General features: G+C 37.1%; 5 protein-coding genes across 16 annotated transcripts in view; 3 read left to right on the top strand and 2 right to left on the bottom strand.

Moving 5' to 3' along the window:
* The first annotated feature begins 4 nt into the window (after positions 1–4).
* On the top strand, positions 5–1,096 carry LOC145729482 (uncharacterized). 4 transcript variants are annotated; one of them, XM_081980278.1, is made up of 4 exons: positions 5–606; positions 654–787; positions 838–906; positions 955–1,096. In XM_081980278.1, the coding sequence occupies exons 1-4, from the start codon at positions 345–347 to the stop codon at positions 1,021–1,023; spliced, it is 534 nt and encodes a 177-aa protein (XP_081836404.1). In that variant the 5' UTR covers positions 5–344; the 3' UTR covers positions 1,024–1,096. The 4 variants fall into 4 exon arrangements, with proteins under 4 accessions (XP_081836404.1, XP_081836405.1, XP_081836406.1 ...); XM_081980279.1 differs by having other exon boundaries at positions 663–787; XM_081980280.1 differs by lacking the exon at positions 838–906.
* Positions 1,026–1,709, bottom strand: LOC145729485 (uncharacterized). 2 transcript variants are annotated; one of them, XR_014178358.1, is made up of 3 exons: positions 1,550–1,705; positions 1,266–1,502; positions 1,026–1,209 (listed from the first exon to the last, which is right to left on the bottom strand). XR_014178358.1 is itself a non-coding variant. In XM_081980283.1 (3 exons), the coding sequence occupies exons 1-3, from the start codon at positions 1,590–1,592 to the stop codon at positions 1,102–1,104; spliced, it is 375 nt and encodes a 124-aa protein (XP_081836409.1). In that variant the 5' UTR covers positions 1,593–1,709; the 3' UTR covers positions 1,026–1,101. The 2 variants fall into 2 exon arrangements, 1 of the variants encoding a protein (XP_081836409.1); XM_081980283.1 differs by having other exon boundaries at positions 1,266–1,489; positions 1,550–1,709.
* Positions 1,710–1,865: 156 nt separating this feature from the next.
* Positions 1,866–3,548, top strand: Sgf11 (SAGA associated factor 11kDa). 4 transcript variants are annotated; one of them, XM_081980270.1, is made up of 6 exons: positions 1,866–2,024; positions 2,099–2,570; positions 2,624–2,803; positions 2,857–2,916; positions 2,970–3,128; positions 3,430–3,548. In XM_081980270.1, the coding sequence occupies exons 2-6, from the start codon at positions 2,174–2,176 to the stop codon at positions 3,483–3,485; spliced, it is 852 nt and encodes a 283-aa protein (XP_081836396.1). In that variant the 5' UTR covers positions 1,866–2,024; positions 2,099–2,173; the 3' UTR covers positions 3,486–3,548. The 4 variants fall into 4 exon arrangements, with proteins under 4 accessions (XP_081836396.1, XP_081836399.1, XP_081836398.1 ...); XM_081980272.1 differs by having other exon boundaries at positions 1,879–2,024; positions 2,073–2,570; XM_081980271.1 differs by having other exon boundaries at positions 1,890–2,024; positions 2,083–2,570.
* The window catches only part of LOC145729456 (uncharacterized), a 31,860-nt gene continuing 14,055 nt past the window's right edge, over positions 3,537–21,341 (bottom strand). For 4 of the 5 annotated variants that reach the window (XM_081980228.1, XM_081980227.1, XM_081980226.1 and 1 more), the window contains 15 exons: positions 16,985–17,317; positions 16,474–16,683; positions 14,718–14,942; positions 14,415–14,663; positions 14,183–14,360; positions 14,023–14,132; positions 11,881–11,997; positions 9,271–9,565; positions 8,771–9,213; positions 6,136–6,315; positions 5,799–6,068; positions 5,496–5,750; positions 5,211–5,437; positions 4,905–5,159; positions 3,537–4,138 (listed from right to left, as the gene is read on the bottom strand). In XM_081980228.1, the coding sequence (XP_081836354.1) occupies positions 4,010–4,138; positions 4,905–5,159; positions 5,211–5,437; positions 5,496–5,750; positions 5,799–6,068; positions 6,136–6,315; positions 8,771–9,213; positions 9,271–9,565; positions 11,881–11,997; positions 14,023–14,132; positions 14,183–14,360; positions 14,415–14,663; positions 14,718–14,942; positions 16,474–16,683; positions 16,985–17,317 (3,476 nt within the window). In that variant the 3' untranslated portion in view covers positions 3,537–4,009. The remainder of the gene's footprint in view (positions 4,139–4,904; positions 5,160–5,210; positions 5,438–5,495; positions 5,751–5,798; positions 6,069–6,135; positions 6,316–8,770; positions 9,214–9,270; positions 9,566–11,880; positions 11,998–14,022; positions 14,133–14,182; positions 14,361–14,414; positions 14,664–14,717; positions 14,943–16,473; positions 16,684–16,984; positions 17,318–21,341) is intronic. The other variant, XM_081980230.1, reaches the window with a different exon arrangement.
* Positions 9,601–11,751, top strand: LOC145729472 (uncharacterized). Its single transcript, XM_081980266.1, has 2 exons — positions 9,601–10,341; positions 10,460–11,751. Exons 1-2 carry the CDS (start codon positions 9,901–9,903, stop codon positions 11,183–11,185), a joined length of 1,167 nt encoding a protein of 388 aa, XP_081836392.1. The 5' UTR covers positions 9,601–9,900; the 3' UTR covers positions 11,186–11,751.

Here is a 21,341-nt window from a genome sequence, read left to right on the forward strand (position 1 = left end):
CCTTATAAGTTGACACTTCCAACCACATCAACTCTTTAAGCAAACTAAAAAAATCACTAAACACGTCCAAATAGACTTAATCAGTAAAGGTCCCACCAAACTAAAATAATAAGGCTGCATTTAAAAGCTTTGTCACAGAAATACAAGTAAGGTCGCGTGACCAGCGTTATGCAACGCTACCAATACAACCGGCAACGGTGCGTGACGCTGACGCACCGACAAATGGTGGGAACCTGTCCTAACCTAACATTAATCATCAAAAACAGTGAAAATCTTCAATTTCGAGTTGTTAGCGCCCCAAAATCGCCCCCCGGAAGAAAAGCCATTTCCGAAATGCCCTCGTCATGGAAGAAAACAACCGACTACGTATTGGGACCGTGTTCGGGGATGACGTCCTTGTGAAAACTACTAAATTCAAGGGGTGTTTGGGAGTGACCCTGCAGAAGAAAAGAGATGTTTTCTCTGTTTGGAGGGCTGTAGTGATGTCGATAGGAACGGTGTTTTTAGGGGTAACTGCAAAAATGCAGGTCCCATTATATGGAGCTATTGCACTGGGTGTATTGGTGTTTTATTGGTTGTTTCAAGCTCTGTTTGTTGTTATGCAAGGTATTCAAGTAGTTAGTACTGATAACTGGAAAAATAAGTCACAAAAGATTTTACAGAAGAAGTGTTGATAGTGAAACATGTAGGATACCAAATAACTACCAAATCCTTATTCAGGAAAAGTACTGAATTTATTCCTTATGAGAGAGTACAAACTGTTTTTATTAATGAGGTAATTTTAAGGGTAAGTCTGTTCTACAGCTTAGTGTAGAGAGTAAAAAAGTTGTCTTGTAGCATAGAGTAATTTATGTGCTAACCCTACTAGTCAATACTAAGGAACCAAAGTTAATACCTCTGTTTAAGGTCAGTTTAAGTTAATTTTTGTAATGTATTTAAAATTACTAATTTCAGGATACCTTGCCAAGACTGGATGGTTTACAAATGTTATATAAGGAAATAAAAAAATTTAAAGCCAGCTGATATGAAGTACAAACTTAATACTATGTATTATTTTATTATTTACAAAGAACAATAAAGACAATATTAAAATATACCTAATTAAATGTTGTCCACCATTTTTGAAATCTCACAGGATTTTTTTTTTTCAAGAATTTGTGTAAAAATGTGATGCCTCTCCAGTTTCCTACTTAGAGCACTGGTTTCTTTCTGAAAACCTCCCCAAGTTACCTAGACCCACTAATTTGACTACAAAAACCACTCACATAAAGTTTTTCCTGATTTTCTGTAGTGTGCTGCACAAATTTGTCACTTATTTCCGGGATCTCTTTGGGTACATTGTGGGGCTGAAGCTCAACATTTTGCAGGTATTTCATTTTGTGGGCTACTTCCGACTTGTACATACTATGAACAGCAGTTATGACCTGTTCTTTTATCCTAACTAAGTGATATAAGTCAGACTGGATATCCTCAAAACTCAACTCTGATCCTGGGATAAAAACCTAAGATGTTGTTATTTACTATTGCAAAAACATTGAAACATACATACCCACACATTTTTGTTTTTTTCTCAGAGGGCTATCACAGTCCATATTTACAGTAGTTAACTTTGTTTATAAACTAAACTTTTTGTTGTAAAGATTGAGGTTAATTTTTTAAACCAAACGGTTTTTGTACATGTCAACGTCACTGTCACAACCGTCACTGTGAGTTGCCAAATCTAACGTAGAGTCTGCCTAATTTTGGGTTTTTGATTGTCGATAGTTAATTTAGCAGTTGGCCAAAAGGCAAAATAGTTGTTTCGTTAATCAAAAATCGGTTTTGTAACTGAGCATTCTCCAAATATTACTATATTACCCTGAAAATAGTGGTTTGGCAATGTGGATTAAATATTGATTGTTGGCACGTTGTTGATTGACAGCTGTCAACGTCAAAGCAACTTGTTTGTATTTGTGTTATGTTTATACAATTAATTTCTAATATTAAGTGTAAAATTTAAAGATTACGGGCCTCTTGCCTAAAAAGTGAGTAGTATTATAGTTAAAGCAAACCATTATTAACCTATTTTTGAGGCGTTTATAGTCGGCCCTTTTTTTAGGTTATGTCAAATTGGAGACAATAGAAGGGTAAATTCAATTCCCTTGTCCCTTCAGTTTTAAATAACAGCTAAGAAATGTCTAAGAGGCAAAATCAAAGCCTGCCGCAACTTGATGGAGACGCAGACCTCGACGGTTTGGTAGAGCAAGACACCAGACCAAACTTGTTTCAACATCTTACCGAAGATTTTCAAGATCTGATGAGCAACAAACAAGTTTTAAGAGGGTGTATTGAAAAGTTTGTTGATAATCTAGTTGACGAGTTTACGTTGGGAGTGGTGTTTGATTTACATCGCAAGTTTAAGACCAACGCCTACTGTTTGGAAATACAAGAGAGTGGGGAGGAAGATGATCCCAACAAAGTTGAGGTGTTACAGCAAGCTTCAGTGAAGAATTATCAGAAGTTTTCGTGTCCCAATTGCGACCGGACTGTAGCCCCCTTGGGTTTTGCCAGACATTTGTCCAAATGCATGGGTAAAAATTGGGATTTTTTCTAGTATTTAGGGCAGAAAGCAATGAACTTGCAGGTATAAGAGATATCAGTCGATCATCTAGAATAGCGTCACGTCGAGCAGTGACCAATAAAGACAAGGCTGATTCATCAGTGTTGGGCGGAGTCCCATCTGACGATGACGACGACGATGAGGACTGGAACTCGCGCAGAAATAACAAAAAAAAGGACAAAAACGGCAGCAAAAAAAATCGAGGTTGGTTTGATAAACATGAAAAACCAGTAAAGATTTTAATAACTCATATTCAGGTACCCCAAAAAAGGGTACGGATCAAGAACCTTCTGACGCGGTGAATGTGGACATTGAGGGTGAGTTAACTTAATTTCTTGACCACTTCAAATCAAAACTTTGTGTCAATCAGGAAGCTATGATGAGGTCACTAATTTACGCTACATGATGGACCAGGGGCGTCGTTCTTACCTCATGGACCTGCAAGAGCGTCGTTCGAGTAGCACGTCGCCGACAGAGGGCGTCTCAACCACCCCCAAAAAACGCGACAAACCCAAAAAGAGAAACAAAGGTAAAGATCGAGGGTCGCCAAGTACTTCATTGTCGTTTGATTAGATGTTTGTTTGCCTGATCACTAAATCATTTATAATGGTCAAAGGAACTGAATTGATTTTTTTATTGGTTTAGACATTTTTAATAATTTTAATAGGAAGTAGAATGATATAAGCCATCTCTACTTCAATTTATTATTTTTACAGTATGGTTTTAAGGTGGAAGTGGAATAATATTTATATGTTTAGTTATTACATGATTTTTATCAATATAAATTTATTGTATCTTGAGTAAAGTTTACTTTTTAATACCTTTTTCAGTTGGAGAGGGAAGGAGACAAAAGTTCAATGACAAAAATCAAAGTAAAATGAAATGAGGTAACAATGGAATTAAAAAGGTAAACATTTTGAATAAAGAAGCACAAACCTTCCTTAAAAAAGTTTTAATGGCCTTAAATAAATATTTACAAAACGGTTTACATTAAAAACACAAACAATAAATTACCGTCCCTTGCGGATAGTCACCGGTTACCTTGTCGAACTTATAAGGGCCTTGAATAGAATTATTTCGACAAAATAACATACTAGTTGCTATAATAACCTAATCTAATATACTTGGATGAGTATTGTAACTGTTCAGCAATGGTAATTTAAAAGTTAAAACAAGCTAAAGTCTTTGATATGTGATTACTGTAGTGCCAAGTACAGTGTGTTCATTAAAAAAAGCTATTTTCAAAACCAACTGAAATGTTTCTTTTTAGTGAAGGCACCTGATTTGGAAGTAGTGACTTTTAAATTACTCTCTATAACAAACTTACGACGTTTTAGAGTGTTACCTTCTGTTTAGGCAACACTATCTTTAAGTACAGTGCAGTTTGAACTAAATCAAAATGACCAATCACTATTTTTTAGTGGTAGGATCTGTCGCTATGGCTTGGTACTTTTCGTTAGGTAACTCAATGTAAATTGGCCTTGTACTGGACACAAACTGATTGTCCTGCAGAACTTTCTCCTGATTCACGCTGTTCATCTTCAGAAAAAAAAACAATAGTAATACAGAGACTTGTACGAAGGCGTAGAAAGGCCACAGACGTTATTTTTCTTAAATTTCGACTTCAAACTTGGAAATTAACTAAATTCCGACTTCAAACTCAGAATTTACATTGTCACTTGCAAAAGCTCTTCAAACCAAATTAGACAACATTTGTCAGTTTGGCAACATTGCAAACCTTCTTCGAAGCAAATTAGTAGAATTTGTTAACTTTGGCAACATTGCTAACACACTTCAAAGAAATTAGTCGGACTTGTCAGTTTGGTTACATTACAAACACTCTTCGAACCAAAATTGTAGAATTTTTTAGTTTGATAACATTGCAAGGATACTTTTGAACCAAATTACCAAATTTTGTCAGTTAGGCAACATTTCAAACAGTCTTCGATCTAAATTACTAGAGTTTGTTAATTTGGCAACATTGCAAGCAAACACACTTCAAAGAAATTAGTTGAACTTGTCAGTTTGGACAGATTGGAAACACTCTTCAAACCAAAATTGTAGAATTTGTCAGTTTGATAACATTGCAAATACTCTTTGATCTTAATTAGTAGAATTTGTTAATTTGTCAACATTGCAAAACCACTCTTCGAACCAAAATAGTAGAATTTGTCAGTTTGACAACATTGCAACTAAATTCCAAGTTCGAAGTCGGAATTTAGTTAATTTTCGAGTTTGAAGTAAAAATTTAAGAAAAACAACGTCTGTGGCCCTTCTACGCCTTCGTAGACTTGCACATACAGACCTTTTCACTCACCTTTCTTCTATACAAAATCACCAAAACGGTGAGGACGGAGATCACAAAAGCTGAAGCGGCCGCAATCACAATCAAAGCGGTGTGATAGGGCGCCACCATCGAAACGGGCGAATGCGAAACTATTTCCCGTTGTTGCAGTTCTAACGGTTTGTCGCCTAATTGGGCGGCTTGTGGCGGCAATTTATGAATCACCCTAGTCCTAGTTATGTCCGCCACTAATCCGGGAAGTCTTTGCTGCATCACCTGGAAATTAAACAGTTTAATACAGTGGACAAGTCTTTTTGCACGACCTACCATCTGTTCTAGTCGATAGGCAACGTCCACTTTATTACTGCCAATCAGCGAAAATCGTACGTATAAAACGTCAGTGGTGATTTCAGTGCGGATTCCTTCATCATTTACATTCCCGTTCAGACTTTGAACTATTTTAGTGATTTGATTTACCACTGGGATGGCGGTAATGTCATCGTACTCTCCACGGAAACCTAGAGTGACTTCAGCGCTCTCTAGTGGCACAAAGTCTGAAATAAATGACATTTAAGTTCAGTTGCCACCTCCTGATTAACTTAGACAGCTTACTGCATGTTTTCTCTCCTCGAACAAAAGTATTAGTGCCGACAAGTTGATTTCCAGCTTCGTCAACACACCAGCAGGTTTCGTCCTCGCACTGGGTGGCCATAAATCTCCCGTCTTCATCGCAACGTCCACCCAAAGCTTGACATCTAGTCAACGAGGGCAAATCCACGTCACTGTCGATCCGATCTATTGAACCTTCAGCTGTCATGTCGTCCTCATCACTTAACGAGCCCAGCCTCATCATTAACTCTTCTAAAACTAGTCTAAACTGTTAGTTCATGTAAGTCACATCAAGTAGCTACCAACCTAAGTCAGCTTCGCTGACCACATCGATACGATTACTAGCCCGGTTTCTGGCTTGTCTAAAGTTGCATTCGGGCTCAGCCCCCCTGGTCAAAGTGCCTTTTAAGGGTTCTCCGGAGGGACTCACGCACCAGCACACGCCCACATGTTCCAGACACTGAACCGGTTGCCAGTTGCCGGTTTGAGAATCGCATCTTGGCGTAAAAGTTGCTTTTTTGTAACGTTCAGCGGATTTTTGGTTTTTCTCGCGTAGGCGTTCACACTGACTCAAAACTGATGGACAAAAATTAATCATTTTGATTACAAAAAAAAAGAGTATAAACACATCAGCTTTGCTTACCCGGACATACAGCGTTGCACATGTTTTCCGTGTGGAAATTGTTGTGGTTGCCCTGACAACCAGCGTATACAAAGGTTTCGCACCGGTTTGTTTTGGCATTAAAGTGGTACCGGGTCAGGTTTCGGGCCGGTTCGTTTTCTTGGCATTTGCCAACGTCTAGAGGCTCAAAGCAAACTTCCCCTGTGAATTTATATTATATGAGGATGTTGTTAATTTCTACAGCTTCCTTTATCCCTTTATGAACTGGTCAAAGAGATTGAAGATACTTTTATTAGATTTTATACAACTTTATTTTACTGACATAAAACAGTGGAAAGACATAAGCACACTCGAATAATAATTACCGTCTATCTTCCTTAACCTGAGTATCTTAAATTGTCATTAGATGACATAATGTTTATGTAGTATGTTCTGTAAAATTGATTATTTTAACATTCCCTTCCAATTTTACAATACATACACATCAATATAATAGTAAAATGAATATCAATACAAGAACTTACTTCTATAACAATTTCTTGAATAACTTATAAGTTCAAAATATCTACAACATTTAGTTTGTCAATAAAATATTTAAATTTTGGTAGCGGTAGAGCTTTTGTGAATACAACAAACATACTTTAAAATTATTTGTCCTTTTTCAACACAATCTCTTAAAAAATGATGACGAACATCAATGTGTTTGGACCGTTTGGTCTCTAAAGTACTTGCCATCTTGATACAAGATTGATTATCCTCAAAAATCTCAATAGGATAAACATTCTTGTTCAAAATATCACACAGAAGAGCGAAAATAAAAATACATTCAGTCACACATGCCGGTAAAGATACATATTCAGCCTCTGTACTCGATAAGGCAACAACTGATTGTATTTTACATTTCCATAAAACTATATTATCATAGACATTAATTAAAAATCCTGAAATACTTGACTTGTTTGATTTAACATATTTCAGTCCAAAATTTTGAGTTTTCTTTAAGTATCTCAAAACATTTTTCAAGTATTTAAAGTGTTCTTCATTAAAACAATTCTGAAATTGACTGAAATATGTTACAGCATAACATATATCTGGACGTGTACCTAACATAATATACATAAGGCATCCAACTAGCTCGCGGTAGGGAATATTCTCTTGGCATACATCTACATTCATTTCTAACTTTAAATTTGGTTGTACTGGAATATTACTTGTTTTACTGTGTCTCATTCCAAACATGTTAATAACTTTTTGAATTAATTCTCTTTGATCAATGCACAAGTAATGTTCAGTTTTAGTAATATTCAAACCCAGAAATTTTAATGGAGTAGAAGTAAAATCTCTCATTTCAAATCGATTGGTTAGTTTCAATTTTATTTCTTTTAGGTGCTCCAAAGATTTTGAAATGAGAATTATGTCATCTACATGAATTACTACATATACATGACTAGTGTGATATAAACATGGATCTGCATTTGATCGACTAAAATTTATGTTTAACAAATAATCATGCATCTTATCATACCAACACTTGGGCGATTGTTTCAAACCATACAAAGATTTTACTAACTTGCACACTTTACCTGAAGAGTCTTTCATGTCCATAATTAGTTCCACTCCTTTTGGTATTTCCATACACACAGGCTGCGGCAAATCTCCATTCAAAAATGCACACTTAACGTCAAGCTGATGAATGAACATATCATGTTCTACACTCAGGGAAAGTAGAACACGAATAGTTTGCATTCGAGCCACAGGTGAATAAATTTCTTGCTGCACATCACACTGTTTGAATCCTCTGGCCACTAAACGTGCTTTTTTCACCCGGTTTTTGTCAATTTCTTTTTCACGAAAAATCCATTTTGAGTCTATAACTTCTTCCCCATCTGGTTTTGTGGTAATTTCCCAAGTTTGGTTCTTTTGTAGAGAGTTCAATTCATCTTTGATTGCCTCAATCCAGCCATTTCCCATTGACACTGCAGTTTCATAACAGTCTGGTATATTTGATGTAAAGTCACCAACAGATAAAGCAGCAAAGTGATCAGATGTATAGTTACATATAGGTATAGTCTTGTAGGTACTTTGGTGGTTTTCTATCTCTGCGGTCTTTCAGATCAAGTTCTGGCTCTATTGATTCTACTTCCTTTTCTTGGTTTTCTTCTGGTAACTCGTCATGTTCTTTATTTTCATCTGTGTCATATGTAAACCGTTCCTGCTGATCGTGTTGTGAGTTGTTGAAAAGAAATTCGTCAAAAATAATATTTCTGCCAACAGTTACAATTTGTTTTTCTGGATCCCAAAGTCGGTATCCATTGTCAATGTAACCAACCATATAAAATTTCTTACTTCGGGCGTCCAACTTACTTGATTGTTTACTTTTTGGGACGTGAACGTAGGCATATGACCCAAAAACTTTGATTTTCTCCATGTTTGGCTTTTGATTATACCACTTTTCTGCAGGAGTAATATTTGTTGATAATGCTGTTGTTGGTAGTCTATTAATAATATAAACTTGGGAATGTTAAAATAATCAATTTTACAGAACACATAAACATTATGTCATCTAATGACAATTTAAGATACTCAGGTTAAGGAAGATAGACGGTAATTATTATTTTAACAGATGTTATTAAGGTATTTAAACGATACAACTTACTCGGTTTAGGACAGCACACCGCATATTCTCCCACTGGACTCAACTGACACTTATGAGACGAGGGACAACTTTCAGCTTCCGGTCCACACGTGACCACTTCCCCCCCTCTGCCCAGTTTGAGTGGTTCACCGTTTTGGCACGGGTTCTCTTTTTTGGGCAGACACATGGGTACGGAAGGGCAAGGCCACGTGACACACTCCACCGCCACCAACCGGCAGGTTTCTCCTTCACCTCGACACGAAATCTGGGAACACGGATCGACACATTCGCACGTTCTACAACCGTCCTCGTCCATTTGGAAACCGTGTTCGCACTCTTCGTCACACTCCAATTCGGGACAAGACTGTTCGGTGTCTTCTCGAACAGTTGCGTCATCTTCACAGCTCAATGAGCTATTTCGTGTTCTTGTTTTCGATAACTCGAATCCACGGTCATCCACACACCTATAAACAAATTAAAATTTGAGCAAAAAAAATTGAAAACCTTACTAAGTGACTGACCAGCACTCTTTAGTTCCTGGATGGCACTGCTTTCTGGTGAAACTTCCATCTTCAGTGCAGGTGGGGATGTAAACTTTCCCGGCGGGCATTCCAGCTTCATGTGCTTGATGTTGCGCCAGCGTTTTCTGGTGCTGGCAAGCCGTGTACAGTAAAGGTTCCACGCACTGGGTACCACATCCGTTCGAGCAACACCTGCTGGTACCGTTACAAGCCAAATCTGAGTTGCACTCGAAATCGCAGGTTGGTGAAGCGGCTGGCACTAAGTAAGGGCATTGCCCTACCTTCTTGGGTAGACCTGGATATTTGACGGTTATTATGACAGAGATGAAGAATGAGCGAAAATAGTATATTATAAACCTAGGGACTAAAGTGGTTCTTTTAATCCCGCGGCGAAAGGTTTGTACAATTCGCTAAGGGATTAAAAGACACTTTAGTCACGACTGTCACGAGGTTTATATACTATTTTATGCACTTTAGAATGCGAGAAACTAAAAATAAAAAAAATTACAAAACTAACAGTGGTTACAACGGTACTCTCGTATTACTGATAGTTGTTATTGATTGTTGTTGGCATGGTGGATTCACTTAAAATTTATTGTGCCCTGGAAGTGTTGCTATGGCACAAAACAAATGTCAATCAGTTGTTATCAAACGGTGAGTCCAGAAAAATCGTATTTTTTGAAAATGAACATTGAAGAGGCCGCCCAAGAGGCCATCGCTAGCCTTCTTCCAGAAAAATCTCGCGAGGCTTACAAAAAACAGTTTCTTGTTTACCAAAAATGGTGCGTTGAACAGAATGCAGAGAATTTTACGGATGAAAAGGTGCTCCTGGCTTACTTCCTGCAGAAGTCTAAGAAGCTCAAGGCATCTTCTCTATGGAGCCAATATTCCATGATCAAAGCCACGATAATATCTGAAGCAAACGTCGACATCAGCAAATACAGTAAACTCCAGGCATTTCTAAAGAGACAGAATGACCATTATAAGCCGAAGAAGTCCAAGACATTGGATTTCGACCATATAAGAGATTTTCTTCAAAATGCTCCAGATGAACAATATCTAGCCCAAAAGGTAAGATTATTTTCTTTACTTTGAATATTTTCCTGATAGTACTACTAAAAATAACACCATTGATTATTTTTGTCTACAAAACTACAAAATGTACTCACAGGAGACAATTTTGTTGCAGATGGTGCTGATTATGGGAGTCGCTGGAGCATGTCGAAGAAAGGAGCTCTGCCAGCTAGACTGCAACGATGTCTCGGATCATAAAAGCTTTTTTCCGGTAAATCTACGGGGTACAAAATCAGGAAAGGATCGCTTGTTTGTGATAAAAACGTCTGGCGAAAACTCTACGAATGTAGTGGAATTAGTGAGAAAGTATATTGGTCTAAGGCCACCTACAAATCATACACGATTTTTTGTGTCTTACAAAAATGGGAAATGCATGACTCAGCCCATAGGAAAAAATATATTTGGACAGCTACCAAGGAGAATTGCTGGCTACTTGAGACTACCAAACGCAAACCTATATACTGGGCATTGTTTTCGCAGATCATCAGCTTCTTTACTTGCCGACTCTGGATCAACCATAGATGTGTTGAAAAGACATGGTGGCTGGAAAAGCAGTTCTGTTGCTGAAGGTTATGTTGAAAATTCATTGTATCAAAAGAAGAATGTTGCCGATCAAATATTCACCAATGTCTTTTCCGATGTTGATATGGCATCAGCATCAACCATAGAAAGATCAATTTCAGAAAATGAGACAACGGCAACGGCGACTGCCACGTATGTGCAGAATATGTTTACTACTAAAAATGTTGCTTCCAATTGTCCACCCTTCGTTAGCCTTGCAAACTGCACCAAAGTCAATATAAATGTAAATACCAGGTGTCCAAGAGCACCCTGGACATAGATTATCATGGGAAAACGGTTTTGATTTTTTTGCGCCTGTACGGTTGATTTGATTGAAAAATCGTATAAATGAAAGTTGTAGTACCTATTACGGACTAGTTTTCTGTATTTTTTTCGGATCTCTAACTTGAGCCCTTTCGTCGTAAAACACGATCAAAAATGAGAAAATTTAAACTTTTGGCCTGCACTGTATAGGCGGTTGTCGGGCAACGGGTAAACATTTCATTGTTGCTGGTACGGTTGCTCGACAACCGCTTATACAGTGCAGGTAAAAAGTTAAAATTTTCGCATTTTTGTTCGTGTTTTACGACGAAAGGGCTCAAGTTAGAGATCTGAAAAGAATACAGAAAATTAGTCCGTGATAGGTACTACAACTTTCATTAATACGATTTTTCAATCCAATCAACCGTACAGGGGCAAAAAAATCAAAACCGTTTTCCCATGTTAATCTCCTATGTCCAGGGTGCTCTTGGACACCTGGTATATATAATAATAAGAACTAGATTTAAGTTATGTTTATGTTAATTATCCTTTTTCGTCCTTACACTTTAACAAATAAATAAAATTTCAATAAAATCATTGTTTAATTTGGAAGAATTTACTTTTAATCAGTAGATTAAAAGTGTCTCTTTTATCCCTCAAATGAGGGATTAAAAATCCCTACTTTTAATCCCTAAAGTGCATAAAATAACTTACAGGCTGGTACTGGAGGGCAGTAGTGGTCACGACAGCTCACCTCCACCAGTTGGCATTGTTCGTCTTCGCGGCATGTCACACTTGTGCAAGGGTCACGACATTGACAGGTTGGACAACCTGAGAAAACAAACTTGATATAACATGACTTTAAATTGGATTGTTAAGAGAGTTTATAAAAAAAAATTAAGAACTAAACTAACAATTAAGAACTAACAATTAGAAAACTAAAAAGTTTACATATAGGAATCATGAGTATCGGTTTATAAAAACTAAATTAGCAATTAAGAACTAACAACTACAACTAAGAGTTGCTCAACTTTTAACTTCTTAGTTTAATTGTTAGTTGAAAAACAAAAAGTGTCAGCTCACGGGCACGTTTTCCTTTTTGACGTTTTTCTTTTGGTAATATTCATAGATAATAAGAAGTTAGGTAGTTGCTTTCCAGTGACATATTTATATGAACTGCTCGGAGTAGATCCCGACTGTTACTGAATTACTTTTGACCGTTCCAGTGGGTGCTGACTTTTCGCTTTTACACTGCTTCGTGTTGTAATCCCCAGCACCCTGCCGCACCACCCTATAATTTGGTACTTGTTGGTCCGTTAAGTATATACAGTTCAATTCTAGTTTGAATGTTCGAGTGCTAGGCAAAGACGAACAGTTGACAAGCTATACACCTCGGAGTACTCTGTTCCTAAATTTTAATCACTGGAAAGTCGTCCTTAACTCGCTTATTTCAAACACCCTATAAAAAACCACCGTATAACAAAAGAAAGCTAATGAACGGGGCTATCACGTGACGTTGAGCGGGCACGGCTAAGTTGCTCCGTTTAGCCACCAGAGGGCGTCAAAGTTGACTCTCGTTTTTAACAGTTTTTGCTCAATATCTCAGGAACGATCTCAGGTTAGAAGTCTGAAGTTTTTACCGCAAATGCACTTCGATGGGATGCAACTTCTACCTTCTATACACTTTTTAGGTATTATGCACCGTTTGACCTTGAAAAATTAAAAACTGGAATTGTCAAGAATTTTCAAGGGTGACCTTCTGATTTTTTTCATAAAATTTTTTATTTTTAAAATTAACCTCAACAGCTTAAATACCTTCAGGTTAACAGTACAAAAATGACGTAAAGTGTCATTTGTCAAAATGTAATTTTGCAAGGGTGCCACGCCTTAAAATGTCAAAATTGACATAATTTCAAGGTCATCTCCGCAACGGTGCCAGTTAGAGCAAAATGGACGTCAGATTTGTGTTCCCCAGGTTCAAATTAGTTAAAAAAATCACTTTGATTAAGGAAAGTCCAAAATAGTCGCCGTTAGTATAGTAGGCCCAAAAACTCCCTAAGTTAGATTAAAATTTCGTGCACTTTTTCAGAAAATCGTCCATAACTCGCTTATTTCAAACACCCTGTATAAAACTACCGTATAACAAAAGAAAGCTAATGAACAGGGCTATCACGTGACGTTCAGCGGGCAGAGCTAAGTTGCCCCCGTTTAGCCGTTAGAGGGCGTCAAAGTTGACTCTAGGTTTTTGCAGTTTTTGCTCAATATCACAGGAACGTTTCAGGTTACAGGTCTCAACTGCCTGAATACCTTCAAGTTAATAGAACAAAAATGTAAAAAACAAATTATTTTTGAATTTTCAGATTTTCCAATTTTTCCGGACAATTACCGAAAATGTTCTGGAAAAATTTCCATAAATTTAATTTTCCGGAAATTTTACATCCCTGCTGGAAAGCAAACAACTTATTATCGGTGGAATGCTTTTATTGATGGCGGGTGCAGCTTTATGTGCAAACAAAGCGAAAAAAACGCAAATCCAGAGTGGCCAAAATAAGGCCAACCAATCAGTGTAGAAAAACTCATTGCCAATCCCATTTTTTTGGTAAAGTTAATGCAGAAAAAGGACGAAGAGCAAAAAATAAAAATATCCACAAGCACAAATCTCAAGACCAACTGGCAAACAATGGAAACCAATCTGTCCGTGTTAATTTAGTTGGTTTTATAAACGCTATGATGGTTCTTGTTCTTAATTTCTAGTTTTTAGTTCTTAATTGTTAGTTGTTAGTTGAAGTTTTATAAACTCACCTTTATTGTACTTGAAAGGATAATATTTTCAAAAATTGTCAAAAAAAAACTCACCAGTTTCTTCAGACAAAATAAACCCATACTCGCAGCCTAATCTACAGGTTAAATCCAAACAATCAATCGATTTCCGTAGTTCGGGACAATCGGTGGAGTTATCCTTAGACCTGCCAAACAAAAAAATGCAACCCTCATTGCACTAAAATAAAGCTCTAACCTGGATTTAGGAATTTCAGTTCCAAAGTTATCGACACACCAACATTCGCTAGTCTGCGGCTCACATTGCGTAGGCAGGTAGTTACCGTCAGCATCGCACTCTGGAGTGGGCAAAGCCAACGTCATACCCTCTCTAGTTCCTTCCATGCTTTCGGTAAACTCTCTCAAGTATTCACACACTGAATTTAGCAAAACTTGTAAGTTAATGACACATTTTTGATGATATTACTCACTGGTTTGAGGCCGTTCCTCAGCTTGGTTGTAGTCTTCCGAAGCTTCCCCTTCCAGTTCATCCAGTTCGTCCAAACTTATCGGACAACACACAGCCTGCGTGGATCCAGGTACTGCGGTGCACTCGTGCGATTTAGGGCAAACCGTCCCTTCTTCAGAACGAAGGGCGCAAGCCACCGGCGCCCCACTCAGATCATCAGTTAATGGAGTTCCTTGTTCGCAAGGGTTAGCGTAAACGGTTTTAGGACGACCTAAATATCGAAAAAATTCAGTTTCAAGCAGTTTTTTTTAAGGAAAAAACGTACAGACTGGCAACGAGGGACAGAGAAAATCGGAACAGTTGGACTCTTTGACGGTGACGCATTCCTCATCTTCGGGGCACGTATAACCCACGCAGGGATCGTCACATTTACACGTGTGACACCCGTCTTCGCCCAGTTTGAAGCCGTATTCGCACACTGCAGCGCATTCTAGACGTTCACACTCGTTGCCATTTTTATCCAAGCTGCGCCCCACTGATTGTGAACGAGCTAAAAGTTTCGTCGTCAAAAGTTTATATTTTACATTTTTGTTTCTTGTCTGTTGGACTATAACGATAACGCTTAAGCTGAATTTATAGTTTGAAATCCGCAAGAAGTAAGAAGTAAGAAGTAAACCGAATTAAAAATAAACAATATACTTGTAGCACTTTCATTCATAATTTGACAAATAAGCGCAAGCCGCATGAACCGCAAGCAGTAAGCAGCAAGAAATGAATCATTTTCATTTCTTACCTTGCAGAGTGATGCCAACCTTTTAAATCAAATTTCCCCAACCGTCAACCAGAAATTTCCCTACGCTGTTGTACAGTGGCCCAGTGGGGTATTAGATGCATTTTGGCGTTAGTGTTTACTAGAGTGTTTATAATGTCTGTCTCATTTTAACTCATTCTGATAAAACAAGATGGCCTATGATGCTACATCTTAAAACTCAGGTTAACATTTCACAATCATAAATAATTGATGTTTTTGTAAGTTTTATTTTTTACTATATTTTGGCAAAACCATAATAGTATAATTAAAGGAAATCCAAATGGTATTTTGAAAAATTTGTTTAATTAAAAAATATAAAATAATAAATCTTTATACTACTAAGCAAAAATAAAAATTTACATTTTTTTTTGAATATCATATATGGTATTAACAGAGACAATATTAATAAAAACAAACAACACAAACCTTAAACAAATAAAATGAAAAAGAAAACGAAATAAATTAGGACACATAATTGCGAATTTACTAAACTCAAGAAACTAACAAAAAATCCAAACAAATTAAGTCTTATTTGTATACTTGTCCAGGTATGGAAATTTCAAAACTATTTTATTATATGTATTTTTAAGGTTGGAACCCAAAGGCTTAAGCGCTTAAGGTCATAAATGGTATGGTAAGTGCCTCCGAGACCGTTTTTTTAAATTGTCTATTGGGTTTTTAAACTTTTTTTAGTAATCACTTCAAATTTCCCTACATACGTGTAACTTTGTATTTTCTGCCCCTTTTTCCCTACGCACCTAATTTATAGGCAATATTCCCTACGAATAGGGAAATTCCCTACAGGTTGGCATCACCTTGCTTCTTACTGCTTCGTGCATCGTCGGCTGCCTGTTTTACCCATTCGTGGGTTTTCGAATTGTCATTTGTCAAGTATCAGATCTTTTCTGGTTTTCACTTGGGATTACATGCAGCTACTATTATAGAATAGTCATCGACAAAATCCATTTTCCGTAAAATTCAGCAAACATTCAATGAATAGAATAGAAATAAAAAATTCTAACCAAATTTATATTGTAAACAAAAAAATAAACTGTCAAATAATCTGTAGTCTGTCAGTTTACTAACGTCAAAGCGTCGAATTATGAATTGAAACATTTGCGGAAGGCTACTTCTTACTATACTACTGCTTGCTGCATGCCGCTTACTTCTTGCGGAATTAGAACTATGAATCCAGCTTTAATCTAACCTAAATTTCTTCAAAAGCATGTCTTAGCTTACTGTTATTTGAAAAAAACTAAAATAAACTGACCTTCAATCATCGAACAATTGACAATATCAGCAGGTCCCATTGACCCTTTGAGTTTCCTGCCCATACGATCGACGCACCAGCAAACCAGCCCATTCCTACTGCACTGTTTGGGCTCAAACTGTCCATCACTATTGCATTGAGGCACGTAGCCGCGCCCAGCCCTCTCGCTCACTGCCAATACTTCGGATAGGGCGCGCTGATGGTAACATTCTGTAAAAGTTTGCTTAAACTAGGGTTTGACGATGCCGGATTTGCCTGGGGTTCATTAAAAACACGCCAATTAGGGGCTAGTGCCTGTGCAAGGATATCAAGAAGTTTAGATTGCTTTATTAGTACGACCGTTACGAAATCGTGACCGTTTCTAAATGTCAGGAGGATCCTCGTCACGATGTTGCCTTTAGTTTTGTCATTTAAGTGTGGGATAGTCACATAAAAACTAATTTTTTCCCATCTATAGTTCACTTAGAGGAATGACGTCAATTCAAGGGCATTAGAACAATCAAAAACTTACCGGTGACATTTTTGGGGTGCATGCAAGACGAACCGCACTGGTCAGTTTGGCAACATTTCTGCACCGAAGGGCACTCGAGGTCGTGACTGCACATGCTGCCGCATTCCAGCTCTTTGTTCTCAACTTTGACCGGACACTGTCCACTTTTCTGGATTTTCAACGAAGCTGGACAGCAAACTCCATAGTCGTTGCCTTTTTGGACCAGACACTGGTACAGTGGCGGACAGGTGGGTTTTCCTGGGTCGTTGCCGCACAAAAACGGTCTGACTGTATCGCTGATTCTTAAAGGATCGCCAACAGGACAGATGTTCTCCAAACTACGCCCTTTTTTACCTAAAAATTACAATATTTTAAAATCCTGATGAAGCTTCAGAAAAAGTTGAAATGAAAGACTTGGGCAAATCAAACACTCTTAAACAAACTTTTAGAGCTTATCTGAGGAAACAACAAGTTAATTTCAAAGGTGCAGCAGACATTTCCCACACAAAGAGCACAGAGATAAATAAACATTTACTGAAGCATCTTCGGGACCGTGACTGCACATCTCCATCTTTTGTTCTATTATCAGAGCAACTTTAAAGGTTGTTGGCTTCGTTTCATAAAGTTCAGGGCCTCCGGGTAATACCAACTTATGCAATTCCAACCTGTTCTTCTATGCATCGTGCTTCGAAACGTGAGACTTTGAAATAATAATTAATAACACATTCATTATAATCGATAATCGAACCTGATGATTCTTTTGTAGTAAACGGGCGCTGAATTTTTGATATTTCATGGTTGTTATCGTAAAAAACCAGCTCTCCCGATATAATAATATTAGTCTTGATCTTTAGAATGCAAAATAAACGATCTGGCTATTGCTCCAGGTGGGTGCAGTCAAAAATTCTTTGTTTTCAAGAAGTCAAGGCTGATGGTCACACGAAAAGTTAAATTTACGATAGAGGGAGATAATCGCTTCTTTATTATTTTGTAATTGATTACGAACGATGTGGAAAAGTTCAAGGATCGAAATACAATAGATGCTTTGGATGCTTAGGGTAGCATTTTTGATTGAATTGAAATCTTCAGCTTGTTGACTAATCACAAACTACCCGCTTAGCTGGACCTACTACACTTAGATAGATAGATAGATAGATAACAGCTTTTATTTAAAACAAATAATTACAGGGTAATTATGTTTAAACACGTCAAAGAAGAAAAAAGTATCTAGTATCAGTGGATAGATGTATACATATTTAACTTATTGCTAAGAACGTTGCACTTTTTGAAAGAACTCCTCAAAATTGTAAGGTTCGATGAAAACGAGAAGATTAAACAAATCCTTTTTAAACTTACCCAAACCTTGTGTTTCTCGAAGCTTTCTAGGTAAAGAACTAAAGCATTTTATCGAAAAATATGTACACTGTTTTTCAGTTAAAGTTAACTTGTGTTGGGGAAGGTTGTACTGATTCTGACTGCCTCTTGTGTTGTGTGAGTGATTGACTAAGAAACGTTCAAATAAATTTGGATTTCGATTTAAAAACAATATGTGTCCAGAAATAGATATTGCTGGCAAAGTTGGAAGATCATTATTTCTAAATGCATTTCGACAAGTAGTTAACGGTGGCGACTTGGTGATTATTCTTAGTTGCGACTTTTTGGTTAGTGAACAGCAAGCTTATGTTAGTGCTGTTTCCCCAGAATATGATATTGAATTTACGCAATGAATACACTGTTCCATAATAAGCAAATTCTTAATGTGTCTAAGCTACAGTGTTTAGCTAAAATTCTCAAAGCATAGCATGCCGATGATAGCCTGGCGCTCAATCCGTCGACATGATAACTGTACATCAGTCGAGCATCTACCTGCAGCCCCAATATTTTGGTATTATTACTTATAGGTACAGTGTTAGTCTTGAGAGTTATGCTTTCTGGAAGTTCCACCAAATTATTACTCGTTTTGAAAATGATACACTGGGTTTTATCCATATTTACAGTAAGATGGTTCTGACTAAACCACCTCTCTATGTGCTCGAAATGGTATATACAAAGTTCTTCAAGAGAAACAAATGGTTTTGCGTGCATTACCAAATTGGTATCATCAGCATAACTGACCAGGAGACCGTTCTGGAACATAAGATTTAATGGAAGATCGTTAAGAAATATTGTGAATAAAAGTGATACCGCGAGTGATACATAATTTGCCTCCATTGTAGGTTCAATAAGTTCATAAAGTGCTGTCTCTATTGATCTTCCCTTCATAAAACCATGTTGAAAATTATTTAGTAAATTATTGCTAGATAGATACAGCATTACTCAATTGTACATGGCTTTTTCAAATAGTTTGGCAAACGATGATTGGACACTGATAAGGCGGTAGTTTGATACCATTTCTTTGTTTCCTTTCTTAAAGATCGGGGTAACTACGGAATGTTTTAGATCTTCAGGAAATAAGCGATTTTTTATGGACATGTTTATTATATGTTGCAGAGGGGAGCATATTTCATTTATACATTTTTTTAGCAGGAAAATTGGTACCTCGTCTTCATCAGAGCTGTTCTTATTTTTGAATTGTTTCACAATTTTGGGTATTTTATTCGTAGTTTTCGGAGGTAAGTAGATAGATAAAATTGCAGAAAAGTCAGGACATGTGTTCTGGAAAGTATTGAACTGTGACCCATTTGAGCACGTCATAAAATATTTATTAAATTTATTCGCCAGTGTCAATAAGTTCCCTTTAGGGGTCCCCTTGGTGTTGTTTGTTGTGTAAACACTATTCCCGGTCAAAGACACACAATTACTATAGTGACGTCAATTGAAAATTCCACAATGTTGTACTTTTTAAGTTAAAGTCATTTGTTGTAATTGTTACTATCCTTGAAGGAAAAGTTCAACACCAGGTGGCTATTATTGACACGTTTTTCCCTCGTTTCCGACCATTAAAGCGAGATTAGAATAATTGCGTTCTTGTCGCAATTTCTTCGAGGCAAACTTTTTAATGCTTTTTTTATTCAAAATGCGAAGGATATCTACCGTGCCATGTAGTTTCTTGTTTTTTGAACTATTTTTCCTATGCATTATTGAATAGAATATGAAAATGGCAACAAAAGCTGGGGAATTTCAATGTGTAAACGTTTTGACGCAACGTTGATTTATTCGCATTTGTACGTGCTTTTAGTTTTAATGCGAAACCTATTTTGCTGTAATTTCGACATTGGCGATCATAAAAACACTATCTAATAAAAAAGGGCGTGCCTGATGGCTTAAGTTAGTAAATTAAAATTTGTTGGGAAAAAAGATGGGAGAGTTGATTTTTGCCAAATTAACATCGAGAATCTTTGGATCGCTGTACCATAAAAGTCTACCCTAATTTGCACTGAGATTCAATGTGTAATGAAAAAAGTAAAAAATCAGACCAACATCAAGGTGATTCTTGCGGTATTAAGACAAAAAACAGTCTCGTGCCGACACGATTAGCGAATTAGAGCGGAAACCAAGAACCTCTTCGAATAAAAACCATCTTAATTAGATTACTGGTGCAAGTGCAAGGTCCGGCTCTGTTATTAGCAACTTTAATAACGATTTACGGTCACAGACACAAGCTGATTTATTGCACGCATTTTTCAGCTAAAAACCGGACACTGGAATCTAGTTCTCCTCCGATAGACAGCTGACAAATTTCCCATTATCGAACATACATCATAAGCGGACAGGTACAAAACAAGTTAATGCATCAGGTGTCTCTCTAACCGTAAAATACATCAAACGGCCACTAATTACGAATTATGTACGCCGGCCCTGACTTTTCAAAAGGAAGGCAAATCCATACACAGGCACGATAACGAGCTGGTAAAAATATTAAATTGCCATTATATTACTATAATTGATGTTTAGTTAATAAATAAGTGTCCGGTATCATCCATTTGATAGATGGTAGAGGCTATTCCTTTCGAATCTAGTTCAGTTGAGCTTTAATTACGTGACCACCCGCTATCTGTCAAAGTCAATGGTCGTATTAGTGACAGTTGATGTTCTAGCCAATAACATTTCGTAGATTAGACACACAGAACACTCATAAAAAATGTTCTAATCAGTTTTCTAGTATATTTAAAAACTAGAAGGAGTTAATGAAGAAGTCTCTGACATACACGTCAAAGTTACCAAACAAAATCCCTAGATTTGATTTATGAGTTTGAGTGACATCATCAAAAATCTCATGACACCATAATAGTAAAATCACTTGGTGGTCACGTGACTTTTGAATCATAACGCGTTTGGTTAGAAACGTTTGAAATCTCTTGAGAAGCTGTCAACATTGCCGGAAGCTTCTGGAAGCCATTTTGTTTAGCCAGAAGCGTCTGAAACCTCTGGAGAAGCT

This window comes from Ips typographus, linkage group LG5 (genome assembly GCF_016097725.1).
Source record: "Ips typographus isolate SLU linkage group LG5, UJ_Ityp_2.0, whole genome shotgun sequence".
In the NCBI taxonomy this organism is placed as follows: domain Eukaryota; kingdom Metazoa; phylum Arthropoda; class Insecta; order Coleoptera; family Curculionidae; genus Ips; species Ips typographus.

Bases quoted from the DNA above. Each gene is read 5' to 3' on its own strand.
- LOC145729472 (XM_081980266.1), top strand. From the start codon at position 9,901: ATGTCAATCAGTTGTTATCAAACGGTGAGTCCAGAAAAATCGTATTTT. The intron at 10,342-10,459 runs GTAAGATTATTT...ATTTTGTTGCAG, and splicing joins AACAATATCTAGCCCAAAAG to ATGGTGCTGATTATGGGAGT.
- Sgf11 (XM_081980270.1), top strand. From the start codon at position 2,174: ATGTCTAAGAGGCAAAATCAAAGCCTGCCGCAACTTGATGGAGACGCA. The intron at 2,571-2,623 runs GTAAAAATTGGG...ATGAACTTGCAG, and splicing joins ACATTTGTCCAAATGCATGG to GTATAAGAGATATCAGTCGA. The intron at 2,804-2,856 runs GTTGGTTTGATA...ACTCATATTCAG, and splicing joins CGGCAGCAAAAAAAATCGAG to GTACCCCAAAAAAGGGTACG.
- LOC145729482 (XM_081980278.1), top strand. From the start codon at position 345: ATGGAAGAAAACAACCGACTACGTATTGGGACCGTGTTCGGGGATGAC. The intron at 788-837 runs GTAAGTCTGTTC...GTTGTCTTGTAG, and splicing joins TTAATGAGGTAATTTTAAGG to CATAGAGTAATTTATGTGCT. The intron at 907-954 runs GTCAGTTTAAGT...TACTAATTTCAG, and splicing joins AGTTAATACCTCTGTTTAAG to GATACCTTGCCAAGACTGGA.
- LOC145729485 (XM_081980283.1), bottom strand. From the start codon at position 1,592: ATGGACTGTGATAGCCCTCTGAGAAAAAAACAAAAATGTGTGG. The intron at 1,490-1,549 runs GTATGTATGTTT...TTTTTATCCCAG, and splicing joins AAAAAAACAAAAATGTGTGG to GATCAGAGTTGAGTTTTGAG. The intron at 1,210-1,265 runs GTGAGTGGTTTT...GGAGGTTTTCAG, and splicing joins AAAATCAGGAAAAACTTTAT to AAAGAAACCAGTGCTCTAAG.